Source organism: Epinephelus fuscoguttatus, linkage group LG3 (genome assembly GCF_011397635.1).
Source record: "Epinephelus fuscoguttatus linkage group LG3, E.fuscoguttatus.final_Chr_v1".
NCBI classification, from domain to species: Eukaryota; Metazoa; Chordata; class Actinopteri; order Perciformes; family Serranidae; genus Epinephelus; species Epinephelus fuscoguttatus.
Window position 1 is genome coordinate 32,623,121 of NC_064754.1, and position 16,304 is coordinate 32,639,424.

General features: G+C 40.9%; 3 protein-coding genes across 4 annotated transcripts in view; all 3 read right to left on the reverse strand.

The window, feature by feature from the left end:
• pnpla6 (patatin-like phospholipase domain containing 6) overlaps positions 1-6,172 on the reverse strand; it is a 38,009-nt gene extending 31,837 nt beyond the window's left edge. For both annotated transcript variants that reach the window (XM_049571059.1, XM_049571060.1), the window contains exon 1: positions 6,100-6,172. The gene's annotated coding sequence lies outside the window, so the exon portion shown is untranslated. The remainder of the gene's footprint in view (positions 1-6,099) is intronic.
• Positions 6,173-7,301: 1,129 nt separating this feature from the next.
• atp5pd (ATP synthase peripheral stalk subunit d) lies at positions 7,302-11,726 on the reverse strand. The gene is made up of 6 exons (XM_049572324.1): positions 11,640-11,726; positions 10,176-10,306; positions 8,934-9,030; positions 8,009-8,080; positions 7,605-7,667; positions 7,302-7,485 (listed from the first exon to the last, which is right to left on the reverse strand). The coding sequence occupies exons 2-6, from the start codon at positions 10,295-10,297 to the stop codon at positions 7,354-7,356; spliced, it is 486 nt and encodes a 161-aa protein (XP_049428281.1). The 5' UTR covers positions 10,298-10,306; positions 11,640-11,726; the 3' UTR covers positions 7,302-7,353.
• A 1,257-nt stretch (positions 11,727-12,983) lies between these two features.
• On the reverse strand, positions 12,984-15,777 carry LOC125885759 (homeobox protein MSH-C-like). Its single transcript, XM_049571521.1, has 2 exons — positions 14,962-15,777; positions 12,984-14,325 (listed from the first exon to the last, which is right to left on the reverse strand). The coding sequence occupies exons 1-2, from the start codon at positions 15,383-15,385 to the stop codon at positions 13,913-13,915; spliced, it is 837 nt and encodes a 278-aa protein (XP_049427478.1). The 5' UTR covers positions 15,386-15,777; the 3' UTR covers positions 12,984-13,912.
• Positions 15,778-16,304: the final 527 nt, after the last annotated feature.

The following is a 16,304-nucleotide window of genomic DNA, read 5'->3' on the forward strand; positions in this document are numbered from 1 at the left end:
CCGCCCTATGGGATGATCTGCTTACTGTTCCAATTAATTTGGTACCACTTCTATTGGGGATTTGGACAGATCATTTAAGGCAGCATGCAAAAAAGTGAACTGTTTGTGGGCGTAGTTTTTCTATACAGTTTGTTCTTTTTTTAAAAATTTGTGAACATGTCAGTCAATACATTATTAAATGCAAATGATTGCAGTGGTGATGGGAAGGTTTTTTATCAGCTTACAACTCTATGTCTCAAAGCAGAATACATACCTGTCCCTTAGAGTAATTAGCTGCTGTATCAATAAAATATTCTAATTCTGCATAGAAGCAGACACTTCTACATACTGTAAATCTTTCCCACCCACGTTGCTCCTTTCTACAGTCATATAAGCATGCACATTTACTGGGAGTAGCCCAGTATGACCTGAATTCTTTGATCACTGAGCTACTGCACTACTGAAGCAACACTTCCCAAAGTTCATCCAGGCCGGTCACATACCACCTCTCTACCCACATCTGCCAGTTCAGACTGATTCAGCTGACACAGGCGTATTTGCTGTCGCTGGGACAACAAGCTTCATTCACTGTCTATGGACAAATAAACAGCAATGCTAGCTGCTCGCTGAGGTCCACTGGTTTCTCACTCCTACTCTGACGACTCCAGCAGAGAGTGAGGCTGGAGGGAAAACAGACTGTCTGAACAACACACTGTGTTTGCTGAGGGCATACAAAGTAGGCTACAGCACTAGCATGAAGAAGTCTATAAACAAGCAGGAGTCTCAAGGCTGATTGCCAAAACTTCAAGACCAATTGAGAAAAGACATTACCATAGCTGTAGAACAGACAGGCCTCTTGTCCTGTGGTCTAGGTATTCATCTAAAGGATGTTTGAATGCATGCTAATATTGGTGGATGAGGATTTCTTCATGAAGACTGCAAATGAAAACTAATAAAGAAACCTTTTTTTTTAATCAGAATATTAGGGATGTCCCAATCCAGCTTTTTCACTTCCGATCTGATACCAATATTACAGCCTTGAGTTTTGGCCAATACCGATACCGATCCGATCCAAGCACGTATTATACATATTCACTTGTTGTCAGTCATGTCAGAAAAGGTTTGATCAAGCAAAGAACAACTACTTAATCAGGTTAGTTAGAATGATCCACAACAGTTGGTATGAGAAACTGACCTGTTTATTGTTAACAGGGTTAAATAAACAAACTTTAAACTTGAACATTAACATTAAATAAAAAATATAGCTGGTTTGCTTTGGCTGCTTTGGCCCCTTAATAAATAGAAAATGAATCAATACAAGAAATCTTTAAAATGTCTAACAATGAAATTAAAATAGCAGCAAGACTCCACACACTTGTGCTTTGGCCCCCTAATAAATAAAAAAAAGATTAACACCAGAATACATACATACATTTGTTAAATACATTGTAATACATTACAATGCATTTAACAAACAATGCAGCCTTTCCTTTTCAGTTATTTTAGTAGTGTTTTTGTAGTCCATCCATGGCTCCAATTTCACTAATTGTGCCCAAAACAGTGCCATCAGTGCTCTTAACTTAAACAGTAAGAGTGTAAACCAAATAAAAATATCACTCTCAAAAAACCAGAGCAGAAAACAAATAGTCACTTAACTAAATTGACCGCTACTCTTCCTACCCTCTGTGTATCTGCCATCTGCATGCTGGCCGGGTGGATTAATAGTAAGAGCTGGAGGGGGATCACTTGAATGGACTGCTTGAATCGCGGAGCGCTGGGCTGGCCGGAAAACCTGACATGGATTCCCTGAAAAACTGGATCGGAGTTCATGGATCAGCATTTTTCCATGCAGTCCGATCCGATGCCGATGCCCGTTTTTTGCTAATATCGGCAGCCGACAGAATATGGGGATGGGCTGCAGCTGGCGTTGGGTGATATGGAGGCAGTCAAATATCACAATTTTTGGACCAAATATCTCAATTTCAATATTGGGATGATACTGTAAGACTGACTAGAGCTGGGCGATATGAAGAAAACCAAATATCATGACATTTTTGACTAAATACCTTAAAATCGATATGGCGATTATATTGCAGGGTTGGCTATTATGCTTTTAACAAGTATTTACACAATGAGATTTTTGAACTGCCTCAAGCGAGGGAGTTCAAGTATCTTGGGGTCTTGTTCACGAGTGAGGGTAGAATGGAGCGTGAGATGGATCGGCGGGTCGGTGCAGCTTCTGCAATGATGAGGGCGCTGCTCCAGTCCGTCGTGGTGAAGAGGGAGCTGAGCCAGAAAGCAAAGCTTTCAATTTGCTGGTCCATCTACGTCCCAACCCTCACCTATGGTCATAAACTCTAGGTAGTGACTGTAAGAATGAGACCGCGGATACAAGCGGTGAAAATGAGTTTCCTCTGTGGGGTGGCTGGGCTCGGCCTTAGAGATACGGTGAAGAGCCCGGACATCTGGAGGGAGCTCGGAGTAGAGCCGCTGCTCCTTTACGTGGAAAGGGGTCAGTTGAGGTGGCTCGGGCATCTGATCAGGATGCCTCCTGGGCACCTCCTGCTGGAGGTGTTCCGGGCACGTCCCAATGGCCCCGGGGCAGACCCAGAACATGCTGGAGGGATTACATATCTCATGTGGCCTGGGAATGCCTTGGGGTCCCTCAGAAGGAGCTGGAAAGTGTTGCCGGGGAGAAGGATGTCTGGGGTGCTTTGCTTGGCCTGCTGCCACTGCAACCTGGCCCGGATAAGCGGATGAAAATGGATGGATGGATTTTTGATAAATAATCATCAGTAATGTGAATATAACGACTAAGAGGGTAAAAACAAATAACAGAACAGCTAGAACGGTCAGGTGACTTTACTGTAATGCAGCCCCTAAAACCAGGAAAGGATAGCATTTACGATATTACAACATCCAAAATTTAACACCAGATCTAGTGTCATATAATGATATCAACATAATATCGATATATTGCCCAGCCTTAGAAGCAACTTACTTTTAGGCATTTAATCGATTAGTCGAATGACAAATGACAAATAATCCACTTGAACTGAGTCAGCTATGGTTTCAGTTATTTTAAAAGCACAAATATCCAAACATTATCTGGCTTCAGCTTCTTCAATAGTCTTCAAATTAGCTGATAATGACGTTGCAGCATGCCAACTGTTTAGTCTATTAAAGACTTTTCAAAAATGTACATCACAACTTCCAAGAATATTTAAAGGTATTGTTTTGTTAGACCACAAAAAAAAAACAAAAACAAAGAAAAGCAGCGAACATCTCATCCTGACAGTGTTTGGTGTTTTTTTTCACTATTTCTACAACGATTCATCAATAATCAAAAGAACTGTCAATTATTTTTTCTGTCAATCGAGTAATCTATTAATCGACTAATCATTTAGCTCTGATCTGACATTTGGTTATTAATAATAATGACTGTTTTGTTTTGACTGCTCAAGTTTGCAGAGCATATGTGCCAATGATACCCGCAATGTCCCAACATTGTTTGCCTACATGTGAAGCAAGAACACAGGCTGGCACCAGCTGCATCTTTCGTCTGATGTATTTCCTGCTTAATCTATCACACCAGTGGCTGGAAGAGGGTGGCTGAACTGCTGCATGGATGAAATTCAATCAGTGAAAGGTTGAGGATGCGGTGTCGTGTTACATGAAGTCATAAACAAACCACAGAACAGGATGCTGCCGTGAGGGACACACAGTATCAAGGCCATGATCTCTCCAAAGAGAATCTTCAGCATTAATAATTCTGGATTCAGCACCTTTTTTGAACATTAAAAGATGTGTATATTATAATTACACCATGTGTCCTAATCCTCCAGATATTTATAGGCTATTTATTCTTATGTAATAACAAGGCTTTAATTTCAACAGAATTGTGAATGACATTTTTAAGTGATCTCGTAATGCTGCTTGCAAAAAAAATGAAATATGTGGGAAATGTGGGAAGGAGTGGAATATCAACACCTGCCAAATGTCAGCAAATTTTGGCTGCAGTTAGAAACTTCATTTATTTTTCTTTGGTAGCCAGCCATAACATGCAAATCCTTTGCTATTCTGAAAACTGCCTGTTCAAAAACGAAACCTAGCTTGTGGATTCTGGGATGGTACTGTCCTCTGTAGTGCTGTAAGACATTTCTTGCGCTGTCTCCTGTGCAGCAGCCTCTGTAACAAATCTTTTGTCATTCCAAGTTGAAACTTGTTGCTACACATCACACTTTGCTTCACATTGTGTCTTCACAGCATCGTGTGTGGCAATAACACTGTAAGAAAAGCACAGGCCTGCTCTCCTCTACTGATGAGACCGTAGGCAACCTCTAGCCTCCTAGCAGTGCCTCCCTCCACGCAGGCCTATTCCCATTGTTCCTACGAACAATGAGGCTAGTGTTGACTCTACTGTCCAGGGGCAGACCTGAGCTGACTACTAACACAACCATGTCTGTTTTCACCTAACACAATACACCCTCTGGGCCATGAGATTCAGAATGACAATGCATGTAGGATGATGTGTTTGAACCAAGGGTGTAGGTTTAGTTTCAACACTGGGGGGCAAATGTATGACATAGGGGGTCCTCCGCTGGAAAATTTTGAGCGCCAAACACTTAACTTCCTGCATTGTGAGGAACTTTTATGCACCAATCTGTGTCTTTTCTGCACTGAGTTATGATTTTGTCAGGGGCTAGGGGTGGGATTCACCAGAGGTCCCCCAATACGATGCTATCATGCTACAATACCATTGTAATTTTAAATGTTTTGTGATATGCTGAGTATTTTGATGACATATATTGCACTATACTACAAAGCAGTACCTTTTTTCAACTGCAAATAAAGGAAAAAACTTTGTCAAAATCTGTTTTTATCTACCGAGGTAAAGTTTTCAGTCTGTTCATCTCATTACAAGCGCTTTTATTGCAGCAACATGTATCTATTGGAGTGAAAAAGCAATTTATGTTATTATTGTAGTAGGCTACAAAATATCAAAATATACTATTCTGTTTTTCCCCCATTCTCTATAATCAACACATGGTTGAAACACATACAACATGACGTAACATACATTTAGAAGATATATATCTGGAAAATATCTGATGCATGGTTAAAAAAAGACAGCTGCCTCTGGTTTAATATTGCACTGTCAACACAAACTTGCTGCTCTGTCACCTTTGACCCTGGAAGTCAAGCCAAACTGCTAAATTCCACTTCACACTATACCTTTATAGAAACATGTCTAAAAGTTAAACAAATGGGCGCTAACAAGTAAACACAACATAAATCCTATTGCCAATGGCAGCAAAGCACTGACCAAGGTGAACACAGAGGTCGACATCAGCTCAGATTTCCCTCCAGCCAAAATAGTTTTGCACAATTTGCACCCACAGAGGGGTTGCCTTACTGAACCCTCGTAGATCTCTTGGCATGACTGACCGGCTGTGTTGTAAACACGTCGAGGAGACGGGGGTCTGCTTAACAGAATACTGAAAAGTTTTCTTCCTCAGGCTCGTAGGAAATGGAGCTAGTGCACAGACAGTGGCTGTTTTGACGCAGTGGTGTACCGTTAGCTCAGCTAGCTAACACTCACAACAAGCCGATAAGGAGTGAGTGGAATCAGTGATTTCCACTTGGTGAAACATTTAACATTTAGTGTATATTATTATCAGTCTGGGGTTATATTCGTGGAGGTGAAAACAGCAGTATCATACATCTTCCCACCATCCAGGACAGAGGGCACCTGGCTGACTATCACATGCATAACGTAATCCCTGCTGGATAACGGTAGCTAACTTAGCTTCCTATGCTACTGATGGCGGTTTGCTGTGCTCATCATCGCTGACGTGGGAATAAAACAAACCATCATTGATGCTGAAACGAAAATGTTTTCTGATGCGTTTGTGTTTTGCCTATTTGACCTCCACAGCACATATCTAACTGAGCTCCACCGGTATTGACACAGTTGAATGGATGGCCTCTGTTTTTCCCACTGGTTACTGACCAACGTTAAATGAAAACTCTCGGTAAATCACAGACCGAGAGCTGAACCCTATCACACATGAAACCGTGTCGGTAAATTAGACATAGGTGGATGAATAAGGCATTTACCTGAGCTGATGGACTCCCGTCAATCGTCACTGACTGTCAAATAACATACAACGGAAATCATCTCTGATGAAGCCCCTCCCAGTTGTCCCTCCTCTTTTACTTCCCCCGGAACTTTAGCCAATCAACAACAGAGACTCTGTAACGACGGACCAATGAAAATGCAAAGCAGGTGCGAATAGTCCATATCCCGCCCATATATATGTAAATAAATAACCGGTGCCCAATCACTATTGAGGAGCACAACCAGTCTGTTCATGATTGGATAATACCAGGATGATTGACGTGTGACTGTAGATAAACTGTAGAGCATTTCTGTAGGATTTCAAAATGGGACACTGACATGTATTTGATTTAAAATAAAATTTCCAAAACCGCTCTTACATGTATATCTAACATTGGTGCACATATTTTATATATCTGTTCTTCATTTTTGTATTATGTTTATATTGTGTTGTGCATTGTAGCATAATGCACAAAATTTTTATATTTCTAGATTTTACATACAAGTCTTACACATAGTGACGCAGCAAAAGGCACATATTTTCTTTTACACACTTTTACTCTGTCAGCATATTTCACATTATATATTTCTAAATATTTAAATACTGGCATGAAAACTGAAGCATAGTGCACATATTTTACTTATTTTACACTTATTTTTGCTCTATTCCTGTAATTCTCTATTCCTAACATCAAAACGACTGTAGTGAATCACAATTCCCCCCGGGCATCCATTAAGTATCTCTGATTCTGAATGTATTGTATGTTAATATGTAGTTACAGCTTTATTACTGATTATAGTGAATAGAGTGATTAGGTTAAGGCCATTGGACAAGATATCTGTACTTCAAACACAATGCTAATTGAATCAGGAAACATCTCTGACATCACTACGATTGATTTAATGCCCATAGAAGCACATACATCTCATTAACCCATACCTATTATCTCACAGTGGTCACAGATATCAATCAAAAAGGAGAACAGATTATTGATAACAATGTAATGCATGTCAAAATAATAGAAAATGGTTTTTAACCCATTAGTTTACCTGTCAAAGCATACTTAAAGCAACATCGCCCCCTCATGGGCTCTACCTACAATATCATAGGCTGCCTTTTTGTATTTGGTGCATTTTTGAAAACAACTCAGTTAAACACTTGAAAAGAAAGCGTGTACCAAATAATGAGGTCATTAAATAGTTCTCTTTGACATACATAAACTTTATTGTGAGTTGAGTGTCCAGTGACAGGATTACAAATCTGCAATGGGCTTGTGGGGCCACCAGGGATATTTAGCCTTGTCCAACTTGGTCTCAGGGAAGGCTTCGTTGAGATCTTCGATGGTCATCTGGTCGAAGGGGATCATGCTCTTCAGCTGTTCCAGCTGTGAAAAAATATGAAAGAAGGGAAAAAGAAGCAGAAAAAAAACAGTGAGGTTATAAATACAGGTTTGCTACAGAAGTCCATGAGGTGTTTTAGCAACAAATGCAACTACTGTCTCACCCTTTGCTCATACTCAGAGACGCGGGCCTTAGATTCTTCAATGTAGGCTAATGCATTTTTACTCTGTTGGGGAAAAAGTGAAACAATTACAATTGACAATGCAAAATGACAACACAAATCATATCACAGTTCCTATTAATTTCAATTAATTTCAGTTGTGGTTTCTGTCTCCCTTTGCTTCACTTTGCAAAGTCTGTGTTAGTGTTGGGTGATTTTTATGATTGCTGTACTGATGTTTAACTATTTGTGCATATTCAGTTTCTCTCAGTAGTTACAAAAATATACATATAACTGCCAGTTTTGGTTTAACTGTATCAGTTTTCTAATTAAAATTGAAATTTTAAAACAGTACAGCAAAGGTGTAATTCAGGCAGTAGATGGGTCTGTTTTATATCATCACTCACAGCTTCAGCTTCCTGGGCATTGATGACGCTTGTCTGTGTGTCAGTAGGCTCAGGGATCTGCAGGGCTTTGAACTGGAAGAGGAACAGTTATCATTTACCACTGTGATGCAAACCAACAAATGCTAAACAAACTAATGAAATTAAGACTAAATGCAGCAGTGTATAGAATTTAGTGGCATCCAGTGGCGAGGACTGCAGACTGCAACCAGCTGAAACTTCTGCCATGTGCCAAGTGTGAACTCCCGGTTAGGATGCCTTCAGTGTTCACTGTTCAGGTTTTTACCAGGAGCCAAATTATCTGCAAAGTAGAGCTCTGATTCTCTGCCCGAACCCGAATGGGCCCATCTGGGTCAGGCTGTAATTTCTCATTACTGCCCCCGGGCTTGAATTGGCTTGGGTTCTCAAAAATTTCCGAAACTCCAAAACTAACAGACTCGGTGAGTTACATCAGTAGAAATACTGAATAAAGCAGTTTCGAGTGATAAACACAATCCCTTTTCTAATGCTGTTCGGCACATTGTGAAGGGGCTGCTGACTATGGTGGCTAAATGGCCCTATCTAAAGCCAGTGTTTGGTTTGTCCAATCTGAGCTACTGTAGAAACATGGCAGTGTAACATGGCACACACCATGGACAAGGAGCGACTCTTGATGTAGCTATAAAGGTCTCATTATAAGGTAATGACAACATAGCGATTAACTAATTTCGGGTGATTATATACTAAAGAAAACATTCCTTTTGTATTATATCCATTTCTGTTCATTTATCCCCATAAATCCTTCACACTGGACCTTTAAGCTGCACAACCACCAGCTTAAGTGATTATTTTTACAGAGATGGACCATAAGGGAATTTAAGCTGTTGCATGCCTACAACTATTATTCACCAGCACTGTAACCCTCAAAGCTGTTTAAACAGTAACTCACCTTCTTCTCAAAGTCATCAACCATCCCAGCTTTAGCCACTGCAGTCTTGTAGTAACTCCAGTCAATGGCTGCAGGAGTCTCTGGCAGGGCAGAGAGTCTGGAAGAAAAAGAACAGACAGATGAAAATGAAGGTGAGTACAGGGAGCAAACTAAAAAATGACATCAAATAATTAAACCAGTGCAAAAAGCTAATGAGTGAGCAAAAGTGATCACGAGTTGATAAAAATAATTCGGTGGACTACAAAAAGCAACAAAGAGGGAAATTATACCCATTTCCAAAGTTCCTACATTTTATTCTTATGCTCTAAAACAGTCAAACAATATTTTTTTTGTGAATATGAACAACACTCTTTCAAATCCAAAAACTAGAGTGCCAAAAGTCAAACTACTGATGTCATAGAGTAGAAAGTGTGGAGCTGCTCCAAAGACAATGAATGGTGAAAGATGCTCTATATGACAGTCAGAGCACCCTGGGAAATATCCAGAGTATATGGCTACTTTATATCTAATGGCATCACAAGTTCAAAACTTGCTTCTCTGGTTTCTAGCTTTGACAGAGAGTAGGTCATGCTCACAAATACTGATTGAACCTTCCGAGGCCATGGTAAAGACATACTAGAATTCTGAACTTAGCTGCTGTTTCTGTTTAATAGAGTGAGAAGAACCAATACTGTGGGAAGATGGCAGTTCTTCCAGGAGACCAATTAATAACCACAAATCCAACTTACTGGTGAGGACCTGATAAGATGTACGAAAGAAGCAAAACATAAATAAAATGACAGGTTCACTAATTTAACAGCTTTGTGTGCAGCTTCAATTTCTTCCTCTCAAACATCTCATAATGGGTACAGGTACTTCTGTAGGTTGAGCACTTCATTAGTTTGACCAAGCTATTTCTTTTAGTTTTCAAGCAAACTGCCAAAAATGAAATACTGAATTAAGCCCTGGTGTGCGAATACAAAGGAAGACCATCAACACGGGAGGAACTGTATAAAAACAGATTCTAGTGTGCAGATGGTCTTTTATTTATTAACACATGAACGTCCCTCCAGCACCGTGCAAAACTTCTCAGCCAGGTGGACACTTTTATTTTATGTGTCACTCTCTCACTGCATGAAAGGTAGGATTACAGCATTTACATGCAAATCAGCAATAAAATACATCTCTCACAGTGCATAACCCAAAAATAATGTGACTGACTGAGCATGACTTTCTAAAGCCTGTTGTCTGTGTAAAACTAACTTGGCAGCGATAGCATCACTGCGAGTCTTCAGTGCATTGAACATGCTCCTCTGGTTGGGTGGGACCCGCTCGGCAAACGCCAGCCAGTCAATGGCCTTCAGGGCTACACGGCGGCCTGCCATTCTGCCGGTCTGAAAGGTAAAGGAATCTCGTTTAGGCCAACCAAACCTCAACAAAAACATCAAAATAATCCAGGACACATGCAGCTGAGAGAAAATGTTAATGTCCAGTTTATGCTGAAGCTATTTGAGAGTTTGACATAAAACTGAACTCAAGGTTCACTTACATGTTTTTGGAGTTAGCGTGAGTTTTGTGAACTAGGCTTAACTTTTGCTCGTGTTTTAGAAAGTTTTTTTTTTTTTTTTTTTTTAAGTGATTTTGGATGATGCATTGTTGAATTGAGTTGCGAGATACCAATATCTTGTTGTACCATTTATATCAGTGAGGGTAGAGTAAAAATTAAAAACACATTTCAGTTCAATGCAATACAAAAAGTACAAATAAAGCTTCCAATAGGACCACAAGGTGAACCAACACCTCTCTAAAGTCCCTTTCAACAAAGGTTAAGCAGTTTAACCTTCATGAAGGTGGGATTTACTGTATGGTCGTGTATTTGACTGCATTAGTTTAAATAAGGTTACCCTAATTAACTGTATACTGAGTGTGTGTGGTCAGGTTATGTGGCACAATTTTCTTTAGCATTACAATTACTTTATTTCTGTGCGTGTAATGCACGTGTGGCAAGTGTAATACTAGAAGTATACAGCGGTATTATAGCATGCTATTTATATTATGTGGAGATATATGAGGAAAAAGATTTCCATGCTGCTGACACAAAGGTTATGTAATGGATTAACAAGTAAAGCATATTTGTAGCCTAGCCAGATAAAAACATGTTCACCTTTAGTTAAATGTTCATACTGCGACATTATGTCATAATGCAGTCACTCAATTTAGTGTGGCAAGTTCACTTTTAACGACCGACTGCAGCCTCTAGCTATGTCTCAAGATGAAACACTTAAGTTTGTGTTATATCGCACAGACAGGTGATGTTAGAAATTAAGTTTTAGTGCCCTCGGCCTATAGTAAATAACGTCACCAATAAATATCGTACGCATGACTGCAGGTGCTACATGGTAAAAACATGTTTTTAATAACTAAAGGAGAAGGTAAGACGGCAATAATACGTTTTTGACAAGAGGCAATCAATGACACCGGGCCCTTGACATTTTGTCCAAGACCGCTGCAAAGCTAGCTAACGAGAGCTAGCTGTGTTAGCTTGATAGCCAAGGTCAGAGAAGTCTCTCCGTATCGCCAAGGTGTTCACGAAAACACCAGATGAACGTTAAGTTTGCTATTTAATATCGTGCACACCGGTAAATGTATAAGCTGCACAGATAATTATTCTAACAGGTTTTCAATAGATGTTTTTCATTCAGCAAACCGGCCCGCTAACGTACTCACCTCGCTGTACAAAGTGTAATCCGGGACAGAGTGGAACACCGGAAGTCCCTTTTCTTCATCTGCACCAGGAGCAGCAGCGAGTCCCGCCACCGCCCTCTGCTGGACGAGCCGAGGACCCACAGCGAGTTGTTCTGCCTTCATTTACTCGTCGATACAAGGTTGCATCTGCAACTTTATGATTTACTGAATATCTGCACTTAAATGCTTTAATGGGGAAAATTCCAAAAACACATCAAATTAAACTGCACGTCGTTTTCTTTGTGATTATATTTAGCTTATAAACGTGACACAGGATCGCTTTTTGTTGGAGACGTGGTGTGACGAGAGCAAAAGAGCGTCAAAATCAAAACGAGAAAAGTTTTTTCTTTACTTTAAATATAATCTGTGTTATAAATTTGTTTATGAAGGCCTAGAGCTGGGCTGCAGTGCAACATACTACATCAGTGTGTTACAAGTGAACCAAACAACACCCGAATTTGAATCAATAAAACGCACCACGTTAAACACCAGATGTGCCATTTTTTAAAAATGATTTCCACCAACTGTACAGAGCTGATCATTTGTGCTTATTTGGTATTATCTGTGAATGATTATGGGCAGTGTACGCAGGTGTGCGCAGCACCGACGTGTAGCATACTACCACATTTGCACTGGAGCTGTCTTGATGGAAATATTTGTACTGGACAGGAGGTATGTGTGTATACTCCTTCAATTGCCCGTTAAACGCATTTGTGTATCTTTTAGACATGACAACACGTGCTGGATTAAAATGTAGGCCTGTTGACTTTTATAAAGGCTGTGTTGAACAGTAAAACAAATGTGTGATGTGAAAAGAAAAAGCTTTGCAAAAATATTACAAATCCTTTTTATCAGAACAGGGGTTTAACTGATGTTGCATCGTCTTCGCATTGTGTTCATATTGAAATCTCCTCGACAATTTATTTCCAAAGTGTTTAATGAGTACATTAAAGTCTGTATGCTATTTTTAATTTAAGTTGTGCAAGGTACATTGCACAAAATTGGAAAAATCGCATAATTATTGGAGCATTTTCAAATTAGATAACTACGTGGGAGGACACAAGGTTTTTGGCAGCAGCGGTGGAGGTTTGGCGTGCTTACCTTGCTTGAGAATTATTTGATTGCTAAAAATGCATTTAAAGAAATAAATATCTAAGTCTGTGCCACCTTTGATAAAGTCATATTTCTTGAAGGAACACTCTGTATGGACTCCTGCTCCACTGATTGATCAAACTCTACTATAAGAAGCCAAATAATTCATGTAAATAATAATTAAAAAAAAAAAAAAACAGTGAGAAAAGCTGTAAAACACTTGCAGGTCTTGTATAATGTTTATTTACTAAAATCAGTTTTTACAAGTAACTGAACATTTAGATAGAGTGATGTATGTACACAGTACAGATACAAAGATATTCAATAAATACCACATTCCCTGCTGCTCCTCGAGCGAGGCTGCAGGACTTTATGAACACTACACATTTTATTTACATGTACAGCAAAAAATCCTCAAAGAAAATCTATGATCACTCCCGTACAAGCCATGTTGTGAGAGTAAAAACATATCTAATACATGTGTTTTTTTTCCCTAAAATATCATTTTGCTCCATGTTTACAAAATGTAGAAATCGTGAGTGGAGCTGCTGTGAGGAAATACAAACATTCAAACAGCAACTCGGAGGAAAACTGCAGTTAAACCAGAAACAGTCAAGGCTGAATGAGGAGAAATATAGTTCAAGTGAAACACTGGTCTTAAGGCACTGACACCGTTTAAGTACTTTTCTGTTGCTTTTTTAAAACCTCTGCTTCAGTAGATGATCGCCTTCATGTCTGGACACACTTTAGATGTCCGCTTTTCACAGACTGCTGCGGAGCACGGTGCGTGGACTGGAAGCACATATTTAAGGCATGTCGTTTAAAAACCTGACATTTACTTTTGGAGTATTGCCTCTGTAATTTAGGCCTGTGAATCCACAATCCACAGAGCTGTCTGAAAATGAGGAGAGCAAGTGACCTCACTCAGTCCAATTACGCACACAATTATACATGAAAATGTGTCCCAGAATTAATTATTTTTTATTCTGGAGGGTAGAAAATTTCTCTAAACTCCAAACTGAAAATACAAAAAAATGTTTCCGAGGTGTACACAACGCACCGTCCTTGTTTTATAAGTGTATTGCATGACAGAGGACAAATTTCTCTAAAAACCACACACACACACACACACACACACACACACACACACACACACGGTAATACTAAGACAAATAGTACATCCCATAAGTGACGGGTCCGCTGAAGAGTCCTGGGACCGGCAGACTGGGCCGCGGGAAGGCGTTTGACGGGCCCCATGTCGGAGACCCCATGTGCGCACCGAGGGGAAGCGGCAGCGCGAAGGCGGGCAGGATGGGCTTGGAGGCCAGTTTAAACTTTTCCAGCTCGGCCTCCTGCAGTCTCTTGGCTTTGGCCCTCCTGTTCTGAAACCAAATTTTGACCTGAGTCTCCGTCAGGTTGAGAGAGTTGGAGAACTCGGCTCTCTCGGCGATGGAGAGGTACTGCTTCTGGCGAAACTTGCGCTCCAGCGCCAGCAGCTGCGAGGTAGTGAAGGGCGTGCGAGGTTTCCTGTTGTTTTTGTGTTTCCTTAAAGTACACTGAGTTGGACTTGAGCTCCCTGTTAGAGAGAAATTACACAGAGAAATACCTGAGGTTAGATTCTGTTTAAGCTTAACTGTTGATCATCACAGCAGGTGAACGTGTGAGGCACCAATATTGATGCAAAGACTGCAAGTAAACACACATCCACCGGGGATCAATAAAGTATTTCTGATACTGATATCAATAAAAACTAAACTAAACACTATATTTTAAGATGATAAATAAAGCCTGTATATGCATCACAAACTGATCACATTTAGTCGTGCGCACATGCATTGTCTGGTTCAATCATCCTCAGGTGCTGCATATATTCTTTCATAGAACACTTGCATCTTTAGGTAAATATCAAATATGTTAATAAATGTATAAAGACCAAATTCAGCAGCCAGATATGTGCTCACATGCTCAGTGAGACCATCATATATCTCCAGTTTGTACATAACAAAAAGGAAAATGCAAGAAAGAACTTTACGCACAGTCTTTGCAGCTCGGGGCATTATTAACGTGACTGTGACACAACAAGGACATTGTTATTTTGTGCATCTGCTGCGTAATTACGCTTTTCTTGCAGCTTTGATCGACAGTAAAAGATGAATTAAGATGGAAAAAGTATCCGTGCAAAACTCTGAGAGCAGCAGAGGGACGGACTTACGAGGCGGAGTAGAAAAGGAGGACGTCTGGAACCAAGTGCTCTGATCCTTCTCACAAAACTGTGGACTGTCCTCGCTGGAGCTGCTGGAAACACCCTGCGAGCTCTCCGCGGAGGAAACCTTGCTCTCCGCGTAAAGAGTCCTTGGAGAGAACTGCACGCCCTGTCCGGCCACGGGCTTCGGCAGGGCCAGAGCTAAATCTGTGGGGGAATAAGAAGTCCGACAGGTGGTCTTCTTTGAAATCAACGACTCGACGCTAAACGGAAGGCTGCTCCGCTGCAGTTTGTATCCTTTCTCTGTGGTCATGTCTTTAGGCTGGAGCTCCTCGCCCTCCGTGTCCGTCTCCTCTTTTTGATGAAGCTGTTTGGCGTCCTGGGACGGCGACCCCTGCACAGGATTCATCATGACACAAGGGGATGGGGCCATGCACCTCCGTGTGGCCCGTTCAGAGGAATGGAGTCGCTGAGGTGTACTGTGTCCAATGTGCGTCTCCGGCGCTGTCAGCGGTGCCCAGTAGCTTTTACGCGCTGTACGGGGTCGTCTATAAAAGGACAAGGGCTGTTCCCCCCTCCCCGCTCCCACCAATCAGCTCGGCACGTTGGCCTCGTGACGTCAGCGAGTGCGGGTTTGATTGGCCCGTCGCCTTCCAAGGGAACATCAAGAGGCCTTTGAAAGGAAGGAGAAGTTAATCATACAGACCCCATGCGGTGCGGGGCCATTGATGGCCCTCACAAAGTAGCTTAGACCAATTTTAGCGCAATTAACCAGTGGGGTGGACTCTCCTGACCATTTACATCCATTAACCGGGCACTTCATCGGTGCTATCCCATGAATTATTCCCCCTCTGTAGGCAGGAAGGAGTCACATGCCAATATCAAAGTAATCGAAGCAGAAGACGCAGAAAAAAAAAACCCAGCAAACTCTCTCAATTCAACAGATTAAACAATCTCAATACGCGTAAATTATATTCAGCAATTAAATTAAACGAACAAGCATGCTGCATAAAGTAATCAGATGAGTGAAAATAAAAACAAAGAGTGAAACAATTCAGCCAAATAAGAAAAGGTGCGCAGCCACGTCAGAAATTGATTAGGTATGACTGTTGGTCACACAGCGTTACAGCAATTTAAGGCCTGTCATGAGCTCTTCTCGCTTCACAATGGCCTCAGTTGAGAAGCAACAGGCGTTTTTCTTTCTCCAGGTCATACTATTTAATAAGCCAGACAAGTTGTGTTTTGCGAGGCGCCAGGCTCGGCGGGATCAAAAAGGAAGATACCTCGGGGAGAAAGAGGCAACGGTTAACTCCACTTAACCAATTGTCCTCCAAATATTTCATAGTCCACTG

What these genes read in the sequence shown, in the direction of transcription:
- atp5pd (XM_049572324.1), bottom strand. Translation starts at nt 10,297, where the DNA reads ATGGCAGGCCGCCGTGTAGCCCTGAAGGCCATTGACTGGCTGGCGTTT. An exon ending in ATGCCCAGGAAGCTGAAGCT is followed by an intron (nt 7,668 to 8,008) that starts GTGAGTGATGAT and finishes TTTCCCCAACAG; the next exon opens with AGTAAAAATGCATTAGCCTA. An exon ending in TCTCTGAGTATGAGCAAAGG is followed by an intron (nt 7,486 to 7,604) that starts GTGAGACAGTAG and finishes ATTTTTTCACAG; the next exon opens with CTGGAACAGCTGAAGAGCAT.
- LOC125885759 (XM_049571521.1), bottom strand. Translation starts at nt 15,385, where the DNA reads ATGGCCCCATCCCCTTGTGTCATGATGAATCCTGTGCAGGGGTCGCCG. An exon ending in CTCCTTTTCTACTCCGCCTC is followed by an intron (nt 14,326 to 14,961) that starts GTAAGTCCGTCC and finishes TCTCTCTAACAG; the next exon opens with GGAGCTCAAGTCCAACTCAG.